General features: G+C 35.1%; 1 protein-coding gene across 9 annotated transcripts; it reads left to right on the plus strand.

Annotated features, from left to right (window-relative positions):
* The first annotated feature begins 13,269 nt into the window (after positions 1-13,269).
* Positions 13,270-19,476, plus strand: LOC145116522 (Plant Tudor-like RNA-binding protein). 9 transcript variants are annotated; one of them, XR_013712145.1, is made up of 7 exons: positions 13,271-13,418; positions 13,856-14,286; positions 14,377-14,568; positions 15,728-15,803; positions 17,123-17,372; positions 18,147-18,259; positions 18,333-19,476. XR_013712145.1 is itself a non-coding variant. In XM_079052854.1 (5 exons), exons 2-5 carry the CDS (start codon positions 13,900-13,902, stop codon positions 15,650-15,652), a joined length of 783 nt encoding a protein of 260 aa, XP_078908980.1. In that variant the 5' UTR covers positions 13,270-13,418; positions 13,856-13,899; the 3' UTR covers positions 15,653-15,704. The 9 variants fall into 9 exon arrangements, 6 of the variants coding, with proteins under 6 accessions (XP_078908980.1, XP_078908979.1, XP_078908983.1 ...); XR_013712146.1 differs by lacking the exon at positions 17,123-17,372 and adding an exon at positions 17,962-18,057; XR_013712147.1 differs by lacking the exon at positions 17,123-17,372.
* Positions 19,477-24,901: the final 5,425 nt, after the last annotated feature.

Raw genomic sequence — 24,901 nt, forward strand, 5'->3', positions numbered from 1 at the left:
CTGGAAGGGCTTGATACGCTTCGGAAAGCGTGGAAAGCTAAATCCAAGATATGTAGGGCCTTTCGAGATTCTCGGTAGAATCGGCCCTGTACCTTACAAACTCAACCTACCTCGCGAGCTCAGTAACGTATATTCTACTTTCCACGACTCAAAATTGAAAAAGTGTCTGTCCGACGAGACTCTTGTAATCCCACTGGGCGAGATCGAGATCAACGAGAGCCTCAACTTCGTGGAAGAACCTGTAGGGATCATGGACCAGGAGGTCAAGCAAACGAAGCAAAGCCGTATCCCGATAGTGAAGGTTCGCTGGAACGCCAAGCGAGGACCTGAATTCACTTGGGAGCGCGAGGATCAAACGAAACTGAAATACCCTCATCTGTTCGCTTAGTTATTTGTAACTTAATTGCTTAAATTCTAATTTCGGGACGAAATTCTCTCTAACAGGGGGATGATGTGACAACCCGAAATTTCTATTGTACAAACCATTCATTTCAATCAAAGTCACACTCGTTTCTGCTAACTTTTAGCACTGTTTAGAGTCTATTTTGAGTATTCTGAGACTAGTGCATCAAAGGATCAGTGTTTGGAAGTGTCAGTTTAAGTTCTAAACTATCTAGCAAACCGTAAACCTCCTCAAAAGGTGTTTACGGCCAGGAAGCTTAGAGCTTACGGTCATGGTGACCGTAAACTCCCTTTATATACACAGTTCATGATCATTTTGATCCTTTCTTTCCTTTCCAAGACAAAAATCTCGAGAACTCTCTCAAGTATCATAAGATCCTTATCTTGATCTTCCAAAAATGTAAGAATTCCTTCCTTACTTTTGTTGTTACATCTCTTTATCCAGTGATTATACATGATTTCATCCATGAAATCTCTTCATTTTGATAGATCTTCAAGTGTTCTTCATTTCCCCAAGAACACCAAGAACACACACTAGTGTTTTTGGATCCTAATCACCCTTACAAGCTTCTAATCAGTAAGTACACTACCCTTAGCTTGTTATATGCTTGAATCACTAGTTAATCACCTTGAAAACAACATGATTTAACCAAGAACAAGGTGTTTACGGTCTAAGTGAATCTCCTTAGACCGTAAACCCTAATGAAAGGTGCATTAGAGGCCTTAAACCCTTCCTAAGGCTAAGCATGGTCCCTAGAATCCGATGCCTTAGAATGAAGCCCTTGCAAACCATCATGTGTGCAAGATTTGATGAGTTTGCGGTTGATCACCTTGGACCGTGAACTCCATGACCGTGAACCCACTTGGACCGTGAACTCCAATGGTCATACCATTTTGACCGTAAACTCACTTGGTCATGTCATTTGGACCATAAACTCTTTAGGGTAGCCATATACCCTAGTTATGCAATCATATGTGATTGTATCCCTTGAATCTAGGAGTTTCCTAGTCTATTAGGGAGTTATCCCTTATAATTAGTTGTTTAAACACTAATTGTAAACATATATGTGTCATTATATGCTAAATAGGATCTGTGTGTGCTCAAGCCTTCACTTGACACCTAGCATCCTTTATCGATCTTACATTCGAGTTACTCACTACAGGTGAGTTCATACCCCTTAATCAACCTTTTAAATGATTTTAAATTCTTTTATGGGGGGGGGGGGGGGAATACAAGTTGAACTATTTTAGTTATTATATCAATCATATGTGATTAATAACTACCAAACAAGTGGATTTCTTACTTTTCAAACTGTGTTATCAAACAAACTACTTCAAATCGTTTTACAAACTCTTTTACATGTTAAATACTTTCCATTATACTCTTTTAAACTTATATGTTTTGTCAAATGCATATCTATATAGATATAGTTATATAAGTAGGATTGAAAGGACTTAGGACTGATAGCTCGCCTTACTTCTTGTTCCTTGTTTGGTTGTGGACTTAGGGTATCGGTTGTTTGTCCGAAGGTCGTTTGAATCTTAATTATATATTATGTATATGTGTATAGATATAAAAGTTCCTTCATTCAGTTCAATATTTTTGGGTAGCAAAGGTATACAAACATGTTCATTCATACAAACAACATTGCTAGTAAACTATAATAGGTATAGTTTAGGAAGTTACAAATACTAGTACTAGAACAATGAAACATACTAAGAGTCAGTTCATACATGAGTCAATACATACTATTATGAGAATCAATACTCACTATAAAGAGAAACAGATAGAGAATACTATTATGAGAATCAATACTCACTATAAAGAGAAACAGATAGAGAATACTATTATGAGAATCAATACTCACTATAAAGAGAAACAAATAGAGAATACTATTATGAGAATCAATACTCACTATAAAGAGAAACTGATAGAGAATACTATTATGAGAATCAATACTCACTATAAAGAGAAACAGATAGACAACACTATAACGAGAAACAATACATACTACACACTATACACTAGAGAACATACTACATACTAGACAGAGAGAACATACACTACACTAGTACATACTATACAAATACAAGAATACTATAACATTAATGTGAGATACTACTTCGGGGCATAGCATAACTTCTATGGCTCATTTTGTAACCAAAATCTCTTGGAGGGAGAGCGTGAATTTGCGTATAGATCTATACTGGATTGACTATCCTACACCTTGCTGCTCGCTACAGTGGGACTTGCAAGTCTACGTGTGCCAAATGTCATTTCTTCTGACGTATTTCATCGTCGTGTTTTAGTCAGTTAGTATGGTACAATCATATCACATTTTACCTAAATTAACTAAAAAGTTAAAGGTAGTTAGTACATTAGTAGTTACCTAGATAAAACTACAGTACATTACTAGTTTCCCATATTCATTTAAATTGTGATCTTCTCACATAAACGGTAATGAAAAACTATATTTTGGTAATGATAGTCATACTTTGGGAAAACGCACACTTTTACAAAAGAACAAACATAGAGAACAGTTGAGTCTTGGTAGAAGGCTACACTAGTAGAAAATATAGGATTTTCTAGGAAGTTTACAAACATTTACATCGAACACTTACAAACTTTTACATCGAACATTTACAAATACACTCTTCAAACTTATACAAACAAAGACACTAAAATACTTATGAACTCACCAGCTTTAATGCTGATCTACGCTTTCAAAATAACTTGTATTCTCAGGTCGCCAATAGACAGGTACTGATGGCCAGGTTTTGAGAAGATAGAGCACATTCAAGACTCATCTTTTATTTTGATTATACATTTTGGTGTCTTATAAACTTCAGAACACACTTGTATTAAAATTATTACTATTAATGCAATGGATGATGTTGTTGCTTGTTTACTATTATGCACTGTTGTGATACTGTACATGACGTCCTCCGCCCCCGAACGTTTCCGCCGTTCCGGTTTTGGGGTGTGACACTATCACTTTACCACGCTACATCAACACACAACCTAATCCCAATCTTGAAGCATCGCTATATACAGAAAAATCATTATCACCTTCTGGAAGTGATAAGATCGGAGCATGAGTCAAAAGATATTTTAGAGTTGAGAAAGATTTTTCTTGGGCTTCACCCCATTCGAACTTTACTTCATTTCGTGTAAGACTCGTGAGAGGTACGGCTATACGCAAAAAATCTTTAATGAATCTCCGGTAATAACCCGCGAGACCCAAGAAACTGCGAATTTTAGAAGCATTACGAGGTGATTCCCAATTCTAAATGGCTTCGATTTTGGTAGGATCTACGGATATACCGTCACCAGAAATCACATGACTGAGAAATTGAACTTGGCGAAGCCAAAATTCACACTTCGAGAATTTAGCATATAATTTCTCCTTTCGAAGAAGTTCTAATATTTCACGAATATGAATGGCGTGATCAGATGCAGACTTGGAATAGATTAGAATATCATCAATGAATATGATGACAGATTTGTCGAGCATCGGACGACATACACGATTCATCATATCCATGAATACGGCAGGAGCATTTGTCAAACCGAATGGCATGACAAGGAATTCATAATGCCCATAACGAGTACGAAAAGCAGTCTTCGGAACATCCTGCTCATGTACTTTCAACTGATGATAGCCAGATCTCAAATCAATCTTTGAGAAATAGCTAACACCCTGAAGTTGATCAAATAAGTCATCAATGCGAGGTAGTGGGTACTTGTTCTTGATAGTCACCTTATTTAGCTCACGGTAATCAATACACATTCGCATCGATCTGTCCTTCTTCTTGACAAACAACACTGGAGTACCCCAAGGAGAGGTACTCAGTCGAATAAAGCCTTTGTCAAGTAATTCCTACAGTTGGATCATCATTTCTTTCATCTCAGCTGGCGCAAGACAATAAGGAGTCTTTGCAATTGGAGCAGCACGAGGCACAAGATCAATTCAGAATTCTACTTGCCTGTCCAAAGGAAGTCCAGGAAAATCTTCGGGGAAAACATCAGGATATTCGTTAACAACAGGAACATCATTTACAGTTTTCTTCTCATCTTTTGAGATATCAACTGTGTAGGCTAGATAGATAGAACACCCCTTCGATATGAATTTACGAGCTTTTAAGAAAGAGATTATTTTTAAGTTTCTTTGTTCACCGTAGACATAAATAGGATTTTCTCCTTCAATAGGAATGCATAGCAGAAGAGTTTTGCATGGTTCTTTGACAACCAATCCATGCCGAGAATAATATCAAAATTAGGCAAGGAGATAGGAATCAGATTAGCAAGAAAATTATAGCCTTCAATTTCTACGATACAATTCCTATAGATTTTATCAGCAAGTAATGATATATTTCCCGCAGCATCTACGTGAAATGGTTGCGCGAGTGCATAAAAAGTAATTTGAAAAGAATGCGTAAATTCATGTGACACAAAAGAATATGAGGCACCATAATCAAATAAGATGTGAGCAGGTCTAAAGTTGACAAGAAATGTACCCATCACAACATTCGGGTCCTCGCGTGCCTCCTCTGTGGTAATCTGGAATGCACGGCCCTTATCTTTTGGCACCTCCTCCTTTTTAGTTGGAGTACTCTTTGGTTGTTGAACAGGAGCTTGACTTCTCGCCTGTTGTTGTACAGAAGCTTGACTCCCCGTCACCTGACTAGTAAGAGTAGGACAGAAGCGCTTCCTGTGGCAAGTAATACCACAACCAAAACATGTAACATCCTTCATTGGGCAAACATGCTTCTTGTGGCCTATTTCTCCACATCCAAAACAGACCACTGATCCTTTTTCTAGTCTGCTTTCGCCCGGATGATTCTTTCCACAATTTCGACACAATGGCGATTGAAGAGAAAAAGATTGTGACCTACCGCGACCACGAGAGGCATTTTGAGATTGCACCTGTTTACCGGAATCAGCTCGAATAGATTGAGCTGGTGGAATAGAGGAAACATGAACAGTTCGATCAATTCGTTGATGCTTTGAAACAGAAAGAGTGGCACCACGTATCTCCAAGTCATGCTCGCGTTTTCAGGCATACTCAACAGCTTTGTCAAAGGATAGAACATCCCGATTGCTCACGAAATTGTGGATTTCATATCGTAATCCTTCCATGAATAACTGAATTTTATCATCTTCAGTTGGAATATATTTTGTAGCAAACAGTGCTTTTTGATTGAATTGCATTTCATATTCATTCACGGTCATTCCTCCTTGTTTAAGTTCAAGGAAATCTTTCTCCAATCTTCTTCTCATATCTATAGGACAATACTTTTCTAGTAAGTGAGTTTTGAACATTCCCCAAGACAAATTCTCCTGATCATACTCTTTAAGAGCTTCAAATGTTGCTTCCCACCAGACCAGGGCTTCTCCGGTGAACATTGCGGAAGCATAATTGGCCTTGTCCTCATTATCCACATGAGAAATACGAAATACTTTCTCTATGTTCTGAATCCAAGTTAGAACAACAATAGGATTAATAGCACCTGAAAACTCTGTAGCACCACTACTCTTGAAATCTTTGAACGAGGGACGCTTCACCTCCCCTTTTGAAGATTCTCCAGTGGCTTTCTCTTTTCCTTTATCATTATTCTTCTTGTGTTCTTCGAGAGTCTGCCGAATAATACCAGTAAGTTTACCCAAGAGTCGCTCCTCTCGAGGGGATACTGGAGTATTTACTTCACCAGGTTTAGGATCTCCACCCACTTCTGGTGTATGGCTACCTTCCTGTTCAGCCATTCTTCTGAAAATTTGGAGCAACATAATATTTTAGAATATTAGGATTTATTATTACCTAATATTTTACTTAAATCTTTCCTATTGTTTGTATCCATATATTCCTAATGAATCTGTTCATATATTGAACTTCCAACTGTTTAAGTCTAAATACCAATCTATGGTATTTAGTTCACTTAAACTACTGCTTTGATACCATGATTGAAAGATCCTCTTTCTAAAAGACCCAAACGTTCATACTTCACAATATTGTTACTCCAAAACATGCTACATGCATATTCATAAAACAATATTTACATTGATAGTTTATTTACATAGACTGGATACAAACTGACTAATAAGATTTTTACAAAGTTTTATATATTACATATTTTCCCAGGAATACATTACAAAAGTTATAATATTATCAATTCTACATCTTCTACCAGTATAAAACTATACTAGATGCTTATCACCTGCAATAGTTTATGTAACGACGTAAATTTTTAAACAATTTTTCATTTTTCAAACACAATAAAACTCATATAATATTCTCAAAATCTCATGTGTATCAAATGTCATCACAATAAAACATATCCCAGAATCTCAAAAAACATAATCCTCTGCCAATGTGTACAAATCATGTCGGCGCCTTCCCGTGATCCTCGGTAGTACCTGAAACACATATCACATAACACGGTAAGCATAAATTCTTAGTGAGTTCCCCAAACTACAACATACAGCACAAAAGCCACTCGAGGCTATAACTCGGTAAGACCCTCTGGTCAATGTGTCTCAGCGGGACCCTCCAATCTCGTAGCTCGCTGGACCCTCCGGTCCGGTCTGAATATCACATAGCATACATAAATCACAATGCACATAATCTCAAGTAATCACATAACACATAAGACCCTCCGGTCTGCACATAGATACCACTCTAGGTAATGTATAGTGAGAAGACTCACCTCGTAAGATGTCTAGTAAACTCTCGTGCTCGATACCCTCGATCTAGCCTCCGCCTAGCACAATGATAACAATTCTAATCAATACTCTCTTTACATCCTCATCTCTATAAAATGGGTAGAAGACCATTCTACCCCTCCCTGACCCCTCTTAATCAGTTTGACCAAACCCTAAGGTCAACTGAAGTCAACCCCAGTCAACGGTCTAATTTTGACCAGACTCGCCGAGTGCACCCTTATGACTCGTCGAGTCCACTTATTTCCTCAGAAGTCTCGTGAAAGTCCAGCTCAGCTCGTCGAGTTGACCCCTAACTTGTCGAGCTATCGCATGATTCAGCTCTTCGGGACAAACCCTAACCAACTCGTCGAGTCGGCTCATTGACTCGGCGAGTTCATCCAGACCAAATGTTCATTCAGACGATTTCAATCAGATCTATCACTCCAAACACTAGATCTATCATCTCAAGGCTCAATAATCACATAAAGCTTCGATCTTTACGTTCATACATGAGGTTATTGCTCCAAAATGCTAATACATGCCTTTCATGAATGATTAAGCCCAAAAACCCTCATATGGATGAATAAAGTTGGGACATCTAAACTCTAAGGACCTCACAAGGTCCAGATCTAAGGTCTAGACTTCTGGATAACACATGCTACTCAAAAACCCAACCAAAATGACAAAAGCCCTAAATTTTCATAGATATGAGATCCAACTAAATAGATGAGAAAGGTGTGGGCTTTTTACCTTCCAGAGAAGCTCTTTGAGAAGAAATGCTAGATCCCACAGCCTCATCCCACTCCTTGCTTGAAGCTCACTCATCTTCTTCCAAAAAGGTCCATCAAAACACTTGATACAAGCTCAAGGACTCTCTCTTAGCTTCCATGGCCGCCTAGGGTTTCACACAGGAGAGTTGATCAGAAGATGAGCCGCAAATGAGGCTATAAGTGCCTTTAAATAGGTCACAGGCCCGAAAGTTTAGGGTTTCCCTCACCAACGCTGACTCGACGAGTCGCAACACAGACTCGTCGAGTAAGCTCATTAATCCTCGTCACCAACGCGACCCTACTCGACGAGTTGAGGCACCAACTCGTCGAGTTGCCCATGAAACTCATTATTACCCTAGAAATGTTATACCCCGGAACCAGGATGTTATAGTTTTAACATTGAGAGGGATAAGCGGGTGACGCTTAGTGAGTTCAATAACAGTTACAATATAACATTATGCCATATACATATCAATATGACAAAAGCAACGAGGGACAAGGAACAAGAAAGGCAAATGAGTATCATATGACAGGCTTTCCATATCAACGAATAATCAGATTCAAAGATTTGTAATCAATGAGACATAACAATTTCAATACTTGATATACATCAATAAGACTTCAGCTCAAGTGGCGCAGAAAATTACAATTTCAGAATATCATTTTCCTAGAATACACAGACTTTCATCCCTGTCTTTGTATTCTGCTAATGCCAAAGTGATGCTTATGTCATACACTTCATGGCCAAAGGCTATATACCCGTACCCAAGTGATGCTTATATCATACACTTCGTGGTCAAAGGAATAGCTCATTATCATAATAACATTGGAAAGCACATTGAACATATAACACATAACATACAATTGTCCCTATATTGAACTCACCGTGTAATAACCGGGGATTAAATGATAATTTGGGCAGCACTTCGGCTCTAAATATGACTTTTTGTGACGAAACTGGGGATTTTAGTTGAAAACCGGCCTTACTCAGGCAGAGTTTCAACTAGAAAATATGATTTTCTCGGGAACTTCGGAGTTTCGGGACTTGCTTCGGGTGTCGGGAATGATATCGGGACTTCGGGGGTGTTAGAGGGGCTTGAGAGAGACTAAAGAGTGAAAGAGAGTGAGAATTTGTAACATAAAACCGTAGACCCTCGGTCTCTATTTATAGGGGACCGAAGCTGCTGACTACGCTGAGCGTAAGTCCTCTGTACGCTGGGCGTACTGCCAGGCGGCCATCTACGCGGGGCGTAGCCCTCGTACGCGGCGCATACATGCGATGAGTTATCTGATCGAAACTCGGGCTCGGACATGGCTGATACGTGGCTCGCATGTGAAGACCGGCGATGTGGCTGACTTCGGGTCGCATACGTGCGAAGTACGCTGGGCGTACGAAACGAAGTATGATGGGCGTACCCTTCGGATAATTCTCCAATTTTCATTTATTTTTATTTAAAAAATTAAAAAATTCATATCTTTTGCATACGAGTTCCGTTTTTGACAATCTTTATATCCACGCGTAGGTGAGATTATATTCTACAACTTTTGTTTAGACTCCGTCGGCTAATTTTGACTTTATTTTTAAAGTTATATTTTTAACGGGACGGGACAGAAAAAGTCCGTTAAAAATTCATAACTTCTTCATCTGACATCCGTTTTCGTCAGTCTTTTTACCGTTGTGCTACTATTAACGAGATCTTCGATTCTCGTTTAAGTCGTATCGGCTAAAAATCACTCGATCTTTATTTCGAGTTTTTAGATGTCTACTTCTATTCCGAAACTTAGAAAAATCATAACTTCCTCATACGAAATCAGATTTTGACGTTCTTTTTATGAAAATTCTCGGTTTAACGAATACTACGATTTTCATTTAGATCACTAGGGATAAAAATTAGTTTATCAAAAACTCACTTTTTACGTCTTATGGCGTCGTGCCGGTTCTGTCGCGAAACTTCAAATAGTCATAACTTCTTCGTTATAACTCGGATTTCGATGAGGTTTTCGCCTAAATGTTTCTAACGAGATTCTTTACAACTTTCAATAATATAATTTTTTTTACTTATTTTAAATTTTATATTTTCGTTAATTTCAATATTTGACTTTTGATTGGAATCTCATAAGACTTCCAATATTTTCCGAGTGATTCTAATCATAGTTTTACTTCAATTCTAGTAAAAACCATCTGTTAGAACTCAACGCTCAAAATTACATAATATTTCATAATGTTATTCACATTTAAATTACAAAACACGATAATTAAACGTGTATGTTACATATGGATTAGGGTCTTGGGAAAACTCTAATTTTGAAATAATGTTTTGGAAACAATGACTCTTTTGTAAATAATGATGTTAAATGGTTGATTTTTAATATTTTAAATTTCTTGATATTTTCGGAATGTTACATGCTTAGTTGAATCTTTTGTTATTTTAGGCTAGCAATGGTATTGTCATCACTTTACTAAAATGATGCAACGAGATGATTATGCTGATAATCAGATTTGTAGACAGGTAAGAAGTTCATTAGAAAACTGTTTATTGATATTAATATATAATTACCTACGTGATTTAACTTTTCATTATCTAATATGGAATTTTCAAATCGATATAGTAATAATTTTCAAAACATGCAATCCAAAAGCAACCGAAGAAAAAATAATTTTGCTTATGCATTTGTTAATGGTTTGTTTTCTATCTTGATATAATTTATTTTAGTCTTGTGTGTTTGGTCATATAATTTGTTGTGATTATTGCAGTTTATGTGTTCCCTAATTTACAAATTGTGCACTTGTCTTTTAATTTTTTAGTAATGTTTGTTTATAACTTTTATGTAATTTTAGAAGTTCTAATACATATTTTGGCAAGTTTTACATGGCTTTTAAACATATTGGTTTTATAGTATTTCAACAAGGTTTGAGGTGTTTACTATTGCAATCATACAATTCTAGCTAAGTTTTACGGAACGTCATTTGGTATGAGCTAACTTATAAGCTAGTAGATGCTTTTCAGTTAACATATAACTTCTCATCTGTTAGTTAGAATACATGAAAGTTTATAGCGCCAAGAAAGTAACAAGCTAGATATCATCGATTTGTCACATCATAAAGAAGTTGTTGGGTTTGATAGTCCTTCATAAAAAACCAAATTCATCAAATTATATCTAACATATATTAGAACGAGTAAATTGACAGAAATATATAAGATTTTTTATAATATTAGGTGTGATAAGAACATGGTGACGGTGGAGAGGGCGATACAAGTTTGGCAGGTGCCTGTCTGTTAAAGTAACCGACTGGTATTAAGGAGCCATTTCCGATAAGGAGATAATTTAAAATACTATTTCTGACCAGGTGTTCTTAGTATTTTTGCATTTGCATGAAGGTGGGAGGTGGCTCCTTATCCATATACCACTTATTGTCTACATGGTCATTTAGTTTCATCACATATAAAAATGAGGACGAACTATTGCTTGATTAGAAGTGTTAGGACTCCATGAAGGAGTTTAAGGTTGTTGGGCTATGTAATGGGCATGTTGTGGTGATGATGTAGGTATTGCTCAAAGTGAAAAAGGGATATGACGTGGACGTAATGGTTGTTGGGCCATTTGGATCCATTGTTGATGATGAACCAACAATGTTGAAGTCCGGTTTAAAGGATAAAGAGCTCACTAGTTCGACTTCAAATAAGTCATTAGAGTTGTTGTTGTTGTAAGGAGAAAACAGGATGCAATATTTGGTATTGAGGTTGTTGTTGGTATCGACCACCCCTTGATGGTTCTTGTTTCTTGGATTTTACACTATAAAAAGAGTCTATGGTAATCATGGTAAGTGATGAAGAGGCCTAACGTGGGCATTGTTTTTTAGATTTACCTATTTTTTGTTCCTTAAGAATAAGTATGGATCGCGCCTACTAGAAAAGTCGGTGGAAGAATGTGATATACTTGTATTTTGAAGAGAGGTCGTCAATCATACATATAACAATATTTTTTTCTAGCGTTGTTGCATCAATATTGGAGGAGATCGGTGATTGATTTTTTACGAGGGCAATAACCATGATTGAGGAGTCCTAGACGTCGATGTTGCATAGTTCATTGTCAAGTTGGATGATCTTGGTGTCTTAGTTGTCACAAAATAACTTTTTCTAGGTTGATCCAAATGTATCGAGTCGTGGCGTTGAGTTTGAGTATCACCTGAAGTAGTGGTTCTAAAAGGATGTCATAGATCCAAAGTTTTATGATGGAATTGATTTTCTTCCATTAGGGTCCATTGTGAATGTGCATAAGGAGTATCACACGATTTGTAAGTGTGATCATGAACACAAATACGGTACATAATGTCTAAAAAATTAGTTCTCTTCAAGAATTATAGTTGAGCTATTTAAGATCAAGAACAAGAGGGGCATACATAATTCTTGATGTTGGTTATGTCATTGGATTTGTTGAGGAGAAGTATTTCTTTGTCATTTGTGTTGCTAGCCATGGAGAAAGAGGAGAGAGGAGAACTAGCAATAAGTAGGTCAACAAGAATATGAAGAAGATACAGTGTAACACAATGATTTTCGTATGAAAATATATCTTCACACTAGGAACAACATATGTATACTTGTAAAATAGGGCTTCATCAATACAAATACGAACAAGGCCATTATTAGGGAGAAATATATATAATACTAACAATTTCCGATTTACGACATCAACACACTCTCTTGGTCGTTGGTGTTCCACGCTTAACTATAACGTGATGGTCTTAGGGTGACCGTGATCTCAGGTAATTATGAAATATAATTTACCCTTTTTCACATTCCCCCTCCCCCGGGTGTTTCCAACTACAACCACAGCCTAGCTTCGCCGTTGACTTGTTCCCATCTCAACGACTAGATTCATCATAGTGTTTGTGTTTAATATTTCCTCCGAATTCCTTTATAGATCTTAAAATACTTTAAAAAACTAAAAGTAATCTTATAAATCAGCAATAAAACAAAAAAAAAAATATTTAAGAAAAATAAAATAAATATAAATTTATCGTCTATATAATTAAACAGATTTCCGAACCTTAAAAAGTTTTATACAATTTCATTTTATTTCTTACTTATGAAACGCATAACATAATTTTTTCTTTTTCAGTTTCATATATTCTAGACTTGCTATCCATATTGACCATATTCAACGAGAAAGTCAACATTTGGGCTTTGTTCGGAGAATGCATTCCACGCTCCAGCAAACGCGTGTGGAAGGCATTTCATTGAGATTAAAACCTCTCTCTACACGAATTAGGCCTCTCCTCTCCAACTGCGCGCATTACGCACCCTTTTCTCTCCTTTATTTGTGGATTGAGGTTTAAATCGGTATGAATTTACGTTTATACCCTCCAACCTAATATATATTCTACAAAATAGTATTTTATTTCTTATATTTCTGGTAATAACAAAAATAAAATAAAATTACCAAACCTAGAACACACAAACACACAAATCGGTGATCCGATCATTAAACAAAGATCAATTCACCCCCAAAACAGGTTGTAACTGCCACACGGTTTTGAAGAAAAGGTTAGAAATTCGTTGTTTTTGTTGTTTCAATTGTTTCCCTAATTTTGTTTCAATTTTACTGCTCTGTTGATTCCGTTATTTTCGTAATGATCTTTCCAATTTGTTTTCATGTAGTATACTGCATTAATCTTAATCCTTCAAAATTTTGAATTATCCAGATTATCGTTTCTCGTTAAGCTTAGATTTTGGAGAATTAAAAAATAAAGTAACTTTTTCAATTCAAATTTAAATACGCTTTTGATTTGATTGTAATTTTTGTCCTGAGATGATTGTTCTTTACTTTATTTTGTTTCCAAACACTAGTCATAATCATGTTATCATCATTAAAATTAAAATTAAACATGTCTCGCTTTTGTTGATTTTAAATTCCGAAGATCTGTTACGATGATTGAGCATATGTTGATAAACTATGGATGTGATGTTGCCTAATTTTGTAGGTGTGGCAGGTTTCGGGTGATTTGTTCATAACTTCTAACCTAGCATGAAGTTCCAAAAGGGGAGCAAAGTGGAGGTTATGAACAAGACGGAGCTGCCTACATCTTGGTGTGTTGCTGAAATTGTTTCTGGGAATCGGCATACTTATAATCTGAGATATGATTGTTACCCGGGTGTTGAAAAGGTGTCTAGGGAGTTTATTAGGCCTTGTCCCCCTCTTTCAAAAGATTTTCAGAGTTGGATAGCTGGTGATATTGTGGAAGTGTTTGATGATAATGATAATTCATGGAAAACTGCAACTGTTTGTAAAGTTACTGATCAAGGTCACTTTTCTGTAAGGCCTCATGGTTTCACCCATGTAAGAAATGTCCCAAAATCGGAAATCAGGACACGACAATCCTGGCAAGATGGTCACTGGGTTCCAATTGTAAAGGTACTTCCTTTTTTTTTTTTTTTTTTTTTTTTTTAATCTTTGCTTATAATGGAAATAGTACATAAAAGTAATTGTTATTGGATTATAAAGATTTCAGGAAGCTATGGAGACGTGAATGCAAAAAATTGTCAAGAAAACGACAATGAAGTTGGATTCCAGGAGTCTCGTGTGGTATCTTCCAAAACCCTAAAAAGAGCTTCCCCCTTTTGCTCTTCTCCTGGAAATGCCAAGAAATTGAAAGAAAACAGAAGAAGACTAATTCCAAACAAATCATTGGAAAAGGTAGATGCTTTTGGCTTTGCTTGCCCAAATGACAAAAAATTAAACGGTTTTTATGAACCGGAGAAAGAAAAATTAAACGGTTTTGATGGTTGTTCTCTTTCAAGAATACCGGAGCCTGATAATACTACTGATACTGATAATGATACTGATAATGACGAATGCTCTGTTGGTAGTTGTAGCATTTCTAGTTATGGTCAAAATAAGTCAACTAGTCCTTGTAAAGAAACCGATAATATTCTTTCAAGTGATGCTGAATCTTTCAATACTTCAACACCAATTCCTGAAAAAAGTTGGGCAGAAAGTATTCATTGGTTAGAGTTACACGGATATCGGTCAACTTTAGAGGCGTTATATGCTTCTGGACCTTTAAGTTGGGAAAAAGAAGCATTATTGACCAATCTTCGGATTAATCTTCATATCTCAAATGATGAACATTTGACAGAGTTAAGGCATTTAATTTCTTCGGGAGCTGGTTTTCTTGATTACCAGTGAATAAATAAACATGTTTCTTTCTTTCTTTCTTTTTTCCTTTTTCCCACATTGTAAGAAGTGACACAAGTTATATATATACATAGGGTAGCTTCTTCTGTTGAATCTATACAATTGTCTAGACAATTGGATTTTGTAATTAGTGACCTAATGTAACAAACTTCTACGATGAAACGAAATGTATCCACCTGCATATTTTTTTTTTCTTCATGATTCTGTTCTTTCTACTTTTTTTTTTTAAATAAACGTTTGTTACCCAAGATATTCTAATCTTGTTTTATAACTTGTTTTATAGCACAGTTGGTTCTAGGGTGGTATCTTTGCAAAAGCTCAGCAATTGCAGCCTGCAGTGTGGGAGTTTCAATTCCAATCTGGATTGGGCTTCTTGTGGGCATTGGGCTTTTATGTCTGCCACCTTGTGGGCCACTGTGTACTTGATTTCTGATTTACATCTCACAGTGTGGGCCAACTGATAGTTTGTTGGAAGAGTAACCTTTTTTTTTTTGCAGATATACATGCAGGTTTTAAACAACATTGGAAGATTACAATTTTCAACTTCCTTAGCGGGATATTCTCAACAACCATTTTTCTATAGATAAACTATTTTTTGACATTTACCGGTCAGAATATATAGTTTTAATGTATTTATTTGAATCTTTTGTTATTTCAGGCTAGCATTGATATTGTCATCACTTTGCTAAAGGATGCAACGAGATGATTATGTTGATAATCAGATTTGGAGACAGGTAAGAAGTTCATTAGAAAACTGTTTATTGATATTAATATATAATTACCTACCTGATTTCACTTTTCATTATCTGATATGGAATTTTCAAATCATATATAGTAATAATTTTCAAAACATGCAATTAAGCAACCGAAGAAAAAATAATTTTGCTTATGCATTTGTTAATGGTTTGTTTGCTATCTTGATATAATTTATTTTAGTCTTGTGTGTTTGGCGTGCCATAGGCGTCCACAGCTAGCTGGTAAAGTATTTTTCGAGTTTTTTTTTTCTTTTTAAAGTTGTTAAGTTTAGCAAGACTAAAAATAGTGTATAAGCCAACTTTTTAAAAAGCTTCTTAGACAAGTTTTTCATGAGATTATTTATTTATTTATTTATTTTCCTTATTTAATTATGAAAACTATATTCTTCAAAATGTTGTTTTATGTCATTTTATATCTTCTATCTAAATTATCAACTAATTTTACTGAGTGTCATTTGTTATGAGCTAACTTATAAGCTAGTAGCTGCTTTTCAGCTAACATCTAGCTTTTCAACTATTAGCTAGTTTTTCAGCTAGTAAACAAAATATAACCTTAGATGCATTAACCAGAGAGTAAATGGTAGATCCAAGATATCCAACCAAAGTATATGTCACGATCTCTATTTAAAGCAACTTTTCTTGTTTTTGGATGTTAATTGTTGTAAAAAAAACTTTATTCGGCAATGATCGGTGATGATGAAGATTTTAAATTCTTAGAATTTTGTAAACGATTTTTAGAAGCAAAAAATGAATAGTTGTGTAAAATTGTTAGAATGAAAGGATATTATAGGAGGTTAAAATAATTTTTCTTTTGATTTCTTAATTTTTACTTTTCAATGGTCTAGTTTGAGGGAGTGAGTTAGAATGGAAAACGACTCCTTCACCACGGTGGCAACACCTGCAAACGCTGTTGCTTTAGGCGACACATTGTTCCTAGTGTTGCAATGAGTACACATTATCAACCCGTAGGTAACATTGCTTGTATAATAGATGATCAAACAAGTTCTTTTCAAGAGATACACCATTTTAGAAACTTTTTTTTTCATGTTAAATGCGTCATACAATAACAATATTAATTAGGTCAATTTCGATCTTAGCCGATTTGGTTTTCATTAGTCATGATAACAACATACTTTCATTTCCGTCCATGTTAAGCCTTATATTTTCTTTGTTGTACTTGATTAGCTTTATACTGTAAATTGTGATATTTTATTACAATTTTATGATCAATTAAGTGTAATGGCTTTATCTTAAGCAAACATTGATAAATATTCATTCATGTTGCTATTTTTTCATAGAAAATTACCTTAAGGGAGGAAGGAGTCGTAGGGGGTTAGAGGAGGAGAGGGATGAGCGGAAGGAGAGTAAGTGAGAAAGAGAGGGGTGTTGCAGTTTGAGGAACTCGTTGGAGGTTGAAATCAAAGAAGAAATTTGGGGAAGATGTGTTCCGAGGCATCCGACTTAGACGGGTTGGACTACTTTCACCTTGGGTTTGACGGCTTCGACGGGAAGAGAGAAACAATTTCATCCTCCCTAATTAAAATTTGGGTTGGTTTAAAATATGTTGCTACATGTAGATTTGGTCTTTTACATGCAAATAGTACCAAACCTTTTAGGATATGGATGACCACACCAATAAATCACACAAGAGGAGTTAGATGTTGAAAAAGATAAGTATAGAAATAGGAAGAGTTGGTAATTAATCACAATATGGGAGTTGGATGTTGATAAAGATTAACATGCTAGTAGGAAGAGTTTGCAAGGCTTTGTGCTAAATAAGGTTAGATAGAGGAAAGACATCAATGAATGAAACTCTATTAGGAAATCCCTTTACATGTTCTTTTGGTTTGTTAACATGTTGTAGCATTCTATGATTTCTTTTGGATTAGTTTTGGAATAAATTTGTTCTTATAGAGTATTTCTTATATTGTATAGGAACGTGTTTTCTTCTTTTATTTACCCTTACCATATACCTAATTTATAATCGTAAATAAGAAAATAAATAATAAGATGTCATATGGGAACAAATATTTTCTTTATGAAAAACTTAGTCAATCATAAAATTTGACCAACCATTGTTTATTGTAGTTAAATTGCATCTACATCGGCTCTTATATTTTACACATACTTATCACAGATGATACATATTTGATTGGTGTGTAGATGATGTTGGGATCTATCGACATCTCTATAGTTGGTAGAGGAACGTTAGAGGGCTTAGAAACTTGGTTGTGTATGTTTTATGATCTTGTCTAATTTATCATGTTTAAAGAATATATGAAAGTCGACTAAAAGATCTTGTTGTCGGGTATGTTTTTGCAGATGCAACGTCTTTGGTCTTTCCGTTTTTGCAGATGCAACGTCTTTGGTATTTCCATCTCTGGAGTGGAAGGTCCTTCATCCGTGCATCCCCCCCCCCCCCCAAGTGGTCTCTGGTAATGCTTGAACAATCATTTCATCAATTCAGTTTTCTTTACGGTGAAGATGTAATAGTCTTGCTTCATGCAGGACCTTTTCTTGTACACCCCAACCATGGTAATTCTCATAAGTGATGAGACATCTCTACTGGGATGCGCATGAAACTTGTAAAACTTGTGGGATTAGTGGATCGAACATGGGATAACACTGTGCATTTAACAAAGTTAGTAGATCCAATGTTATGACTCGATGATAAGAGGGGTTGTGCTTTTCTTAGGACAAGAATGCACCATATTTTTCTCTTGAAGGCCCTATAAGAGGAGGCTTTATATGTATTTTGTCTTTTTCTTTGACTGCGGCTCCAAGTTTTTTAGGGATTTCTATAGGATTTTTGAGGAAGAATTTATGAATATGGATGAGATCGGAAGACTTGGATTCTATGTACCTTTGGAGACCGTGATGTAGAAACAGATCTTAGAGGTGAATGATTAGAGATATAATTCTCCTATTGATCAAGATAATGCTTCTTTGGTGGGAGAATATTCCCTTTGTGAGAGAATTCTCCCATGGTGATAGAATTCTCCCTTAATCTAGAGAATGCCCTCCTTGGAGAAATAATGTTAAATCCTTAGCTAAGTGACTCGACACTTGGAGAATGCGCTCCTAACATGGAGAATGCACTCTTAATGTGGATAATGCACTTATGGTATGTCAAATGTGCTTAGGTGCATGGAATATTTATCCCTCAAGGTTGAAGATTCTAAAACTTAGGTGCATGGAAGGTTTATCCCTCAAGGTTGAAGATTCTAAAGTAGCTGTATGGCATACTGATTGTCTGATTTCATTTAGGGCCTAATTATGGATATGTATGACCCATTAGAATTAGAGCATCCTTATGTTTGTCTATAAATAGAGACTCCAATTTCCTTCAACATTTGCGATTATGTGAGTGCATAATGTGTGTGTGCATATATTAGCAAGAGAGATTCCTTTTGTTTGAGTGCTCAAGTGAGGTGCAACCTTTTGTATGTGATTGTAATTGTTCCTCGAATATTATTAAAATTCACACACATACACACACACACACACTCTCTCTCTCTCTCTCTCTCTCTCTCTCTCTCTCTCTCTCTCTCTCTCTCTCTCTCTCTCTCTGTGTGTGTTGTAGGTCACATCGATCAAACCACATTAAATATTATGTTCAATTTTAATTGTTTTCAATTATTGTTTTTCAGAAGTTTATTCTGTGTGTTTTGCAAAATTTGTTTATCGAGTATTTGAAGTTGCTTAACTTGTTTTGTTGAATCCCAAAAAATCGGTCTCAGAGCTATGGTTAAAGATGGCAAAGTTAAGATCGACAAATTCGAAGGTCATAATTTCGAATTCTGGATAATGAAAATCAAAGACTCTATACCAAAAGAAATTACATGAACCACTGTCTAGATGGAAACCTGAAGCGATGAAGCAAGAGCAGTGAGACTTATTAGATTGGTAGAAACTTAGAGTGATAAGGTTATCCTCGGCCTTAGAATAAAGAAAACCAAAATGGTTGGTTTTGGTACTTTAGTCCAACAGAATATGGAGTCTTTTACTCTTTCATGCATAAGATGTCTTGGCAAGTGAGAGTTTCAACAACATCATTTGATGAAGATTTTTGGTCCCTAATGTCCCCAAGGAATAAACTTGATATTTCACGTATGACTCAAATGAAATATCTAATATTTATGACATGGTTTATGCACCCATGTATTTGTGTGATGGTTGTATGCTGTTATTTTTTGTTTGTATAGATGAAAATAGGATTTTGCATAATAGACAACCAAGTAATAAAACATAAATCATCATGGAGTTTGTTGTTTTCAAAAATGATATATTTTTTAAACATAAGATGCTAAAAATAAGTTTTAAAAATAAAAGGAGTTCTATTCTATAGCTCTTCAAAATTTTGAAATTGGTAAAATGAATTAAAATGGAGATTTTAAAAATCATAACAAACTCCATGCCTAAAGAAAATATAAATTTTGAAAAATGTATCATGTATCATTGAATGCATGCAATATACATTATAAAATATATTTTTTAAAACTAGAATTATAAAATATATAAAATATCCTTTCAAACACAAGTCTATGTCGTCCTTTTGAAGAAACACTTGCACGTCATTTGTATGGTCTTTGTGGGGAAAATGTTATCTAACCACTTAGATACATCTTTTGATGGTTGAAGTGGTTTGCGACTTCTAGTGGGAAAAAAGATACCTACCCGCTAGTTGTACAGTTTCCACATGTTTTTCAATTTGGATGACTTGATCGGAAATCTTTTGAAAAAATATACCTAAGCCTGAGGCATGTATGGGATCAAACATGCCAATTAACAAAAGTTGTTAAGGACTCGTACATGTAGAAATTACATTTGGTGTAATTGGCAAACATTACATGTCGTTGAATTAAATAGCAAGAAAAAGGTTAGCTAACCGTTATATTTTTTGCAACGTTGGATCTTAGAGTTTAATCAATTAATAATTAAGAAATATAATGGGTATTAATTACCAAAGGCTTAAATATCGAAAATACTAAGTGAACTTTGTAGATGTCCCAAATTGCAAACCATCCTAAAAATTACCTTTGATCTCTCCTTGAGAAGGAGAAAATAAATCATACGAATTTCCTCTACTAGCACAGAAACTTGAGAATTGTACTAATGACAGAGAATAAATCGTATGTGCTTGATAATCCTATTCCCGATGAGCCTATTCCTACCCATCGAGTAACTTACAATGCATGGTTGAATCATGTAGATGATTCAATCAAAGTTTCTAGTTTTATGTTGGTTACCAAAGATACCGGACCTTCAAAAGGATATGGAGCATCATACATCATATGCCATCATCACCCAATTGAAGGAAATATTCCAACAACAAGCAATGACATAACGATCTGAAACTATTCCAGAGTTACATGGGTGTAAGATGGAAGAGGGGAAAAATGTGAGCTCGCATGTGCTCAAGATGTAGAGTCATATTGATCATCTGGAGAGACTTGGTTCTCCTAAAACAAGTGAGGTATCTAAAGATTTGATCCTTAACTACATTTCCAAAATCATATGACACCTTCATTATGAATTACAAAATGAATGGATGGGAAAAACCTATCTCAGAGTTACATATGATGTTAAATATTGTTGAGAAGAACATTCCTCGATAAGCTACCCGTGTGTTCGTCATCAGGGAAGGAGGAACCAAGAAACCCAAGCATAAGAACTCCAAGGTTAAGTGAAAAGAGGTTACCAAATCCCTATAACCATAGAAAAAGGACAAGGTGGCCAAAGAAGACACATATTTTTAGTGTTACCTCATTAGTCATTGGAATAGGAGATGTTCTACTTACATGGAGGAGTTGAAGAAGAAGAAGGTTGAGGAAGGCACTTCAGGTATCTATGTGATAGAAATAGATCTATTTACTTTGTCATCTAATACTTGGGTATTTGATACCAAGTGTGGAACTTATATTTGCAGTTCAAGCTTTAGGAGATTACGATTTACATTTACCTAATGGCTTGTGTTTTACTTTAAACATTGTTTGTTTTCTACTCAATCTAACAAGGAATATTATTTCAGTTGTTCATTTGAAACAAGTTGGTTTTACTTATCATTTTAATGATGGTTTTATTCATGCTTATAAGAATGATGCATTTTATTATGAGGCTAGAACTCTTAATGGAATATATGAAGTAAACCTAGATAGTTCATTAAACAATAGTTTTATATATCATGCCAACAATAAAAGACTCAAATATGATTTGAGTGACTCTTATTTATAACATTGTCGTATTGAATATATAAACAAAAAACACATATTCCAACTTCAAAAGAACAATATTTTGAAGGTAAATCTCATTTCTTTGGTTTAAGTGAAAGAAAAAAAGGATCTTCAAGGAATCATACATACTGATGTATGTTGTCCTTTCAAAACCATTTCTAGAAATGGTGATAGATACTTCATCACCTTCACTGACGACTTGATTCGTTATGTTTATTTTCATTTAATGAAACATAAACATGAAGCATTTGAAATGTTCAAATTGTTTCAAAGTGAAGTTGAAAATCAACTCAATAGTACCATCAAAATCCTTCTTTTTCATAGAGGGGGAGGGTACCTAAGCGATGAATTCTTAAGTCATTTAGAGAGTCATGGGATTTTTTTCACAACTCACTCTATCTAGACGCCAGAACATAATGGTGTTTGAAAGAGCTGGAATCAGACCTTGTTAGATATGGTTTGATCTATGATGAGTAGAAGTATGCTTCCTATATGTTGAATTTGGATCCAACCAATAAAGTAGATAAAACACTTTATGAGATTTGGCATGGAAATGTTCCGTTATTATCGTATTTAAGGGTATAGGGATGTTAAGCTTATGCAAGACAAGAAACTTATAAGATCCAAACGAGAATAAGATATTTATCTCTTGGAAAGCTGAATTCTTAAAATGCAAGTTTCAAATGGATGAGGCTAGTGGGATGCATATGGAACTTGAATAAGAACCACAACCCGATGCATCATGAACTGAACGAAACACAAACTGTTCGCATATCTAGTAGAGTTCGTCAAGAACCAGAGATATGGATTTTTAATCGATGAGTGTTTCACATGGATTCCTATGAACCCATCAATTACCAAAGTGTTGTGTCAAATTCAAAATAAAAAAAATATGGCTTGAAGCCATGAACATTAAGATGCAATCCTTGTATGAAATCAAGTATGGGACTTGGTTGATCTTCCTCCTAACATTAAGACCATTAAAAGTAAGTGTGTTTTCAAGAAGACAACTGACATGGATGGAAATTTGCACACATATAAATCTAGACTTGTGGGAAAAGGTTTTACTCAAACTCATGGTATCGACTATGATGAAACCTTCTCTTATGTGGCTATGATAAACTATATCAAGATACTATTAGCCATAGTTACATATTATGACTATGAGATATGGTAAATGGATGCTAAGACAAATTTTCTTAATGGTCACTTATATGGAGATATCTATATGACTCAGCCTAAAGGTTCTGTCGATCCAAAGTATCTAATAAAGTTTGTAAGCTTAAAAAATCCATTTTTCGGATTAAAGCAAACATCTCGATTCTTGAATATTCTCTTTAGTGTAAAATTAAAGAGTTTGGTTTTATTCGAAATGAATATGAACCGTGTGTTTACAACATAGCTAGTGGGAGCATTTTTCACATTCATGGTTTTTTAAGTGGATAACATACTACTATTTGGAAATGACATTCCTTCTTTGAAAGGGGTTAAATCTTGGCTTGAGAAACGTTTCTCAATGAAAGATTTGGGTGAAGCCTCATATATTCTTGGTATAAAGATAAATAAAATATAGATCAAGAAGACTTATATGTTTAAGTCAAAGTGCATACGTTGAAAAGGTTCAAGATGCAAGATTCTAAGAGAGGATTCTTGTCAATGCCATATGGAACCATATTGAGCTCGTCTTAATGCCCCAACACATAGGTTGAGCTAGAGAGAATGAATGGTATTCCATATGCTTTTGCAAATTAGATCCATCATGTATGTCATGTTATCTAGAAGACCTGATGTATCATATGCTTTGAGCATGATAAGTATATACCAACAAAATCTGGGAGAAGGTCATTGGATTGTTGTAAAGAACATTATGAAATAATTACAAATAACTAATTTTTTTCTTATCGTTGAAGGTTTGGATGAAGATATTAGTGTAAAATGTTACACTAATGCTATCTTCAAAACATATACAGATGATTCTAAATTATAATCTAGATTTGTCTTCATTATGAATGGAGGCGTGGTTTCTTGGAAGAGTTCAAAGCAAAGTGTGGTCGCACAATACACTAAAAAGTTAGAATACATTGCTACTTCGTAAGTAGCACAAGAAGCTATCTGGATGAAGATGTTCATTGAAGATCTAGTTGTTGTCTCTCCATTTAGGATCCCCTATAAATATTTTTTGATAATGAAAGTTCCATCACATTAGCTAAGGAACCTAAATCACTTAAGAGAAATAGACACATCCAATAAAAGATTCAACTACATTCAAAATATAGTTGAAGATGGTGATGTTTGTATTTGCAACGTTCATAGAGATTAAAATATAGTGGACCCATTCACGAAGTAACTACTACCAGCTAAGCATGAGCATTACGCTAGAGCTATGGGGCTTCATTATTTTAGTGAATGGATTTGATTTGGATTTAGTATTTGTATATGGGAACAATGTAATCAACAATTATGTAATGAATTTGATATATGATATGATACATTCATTAATATTTGTTGTGTTCTATATTAAAATGTTTAATCCTCGAATAACCTAGTTATTCTAAAATGTATATAGTCGATTATATTTTTAGGAGCAATTATGAAGGAAGACTAATATGAACTGGATTGGTTGAATTTCATATGATGAAATTGGAAAAGAGTTTGTAACTGGGTCCATATGTACTTGTTGAGGAACAAGTATTGGACATGACCCATCTCAAGATCACTTCATGGGTCGTCGCCATAAGTGACTCTTTAACGAGGTAGTATCTTTGTATCCTTAAACTTAAGATGTATATTAAGGAATTGATTGCGATGAGTATTGTGCTTTGATATCGTTCTTCGATTCACTTT

This window comes from Lactuca virosa, chromosome 5 (assembly GCF_052849685.1).
Source record: "Lactuca virosa cultivar CGN04683 chromosome 5, Lactuca_virosa_CGN04683_v6, whole genome shotgun sequence".
NCBI lineage: Eukaryota > Viridiplantae > Streptophyta > Magnoliopsida > Asterales > Asteraceae > Lactuca > Lactuca virosa.

Excerpts from the sequence above, each read along its gene's own strand:
- LOC145116522 (XM_079052853.1), top strand. The coding sequence starts at position 13,900 with ATGAAGTTCCAAAAGGGGAGCAAAGTGGAGGTTATGAACAAGACGGAG. Across the intron at positions 14,287-14,376 it reads ACTGGGTTCCAATTGTAAAG|ATTTCAGGAAGCTATGGAGA; the intron begins GTACTTCCTTTT and ends TGGATTATAAAG.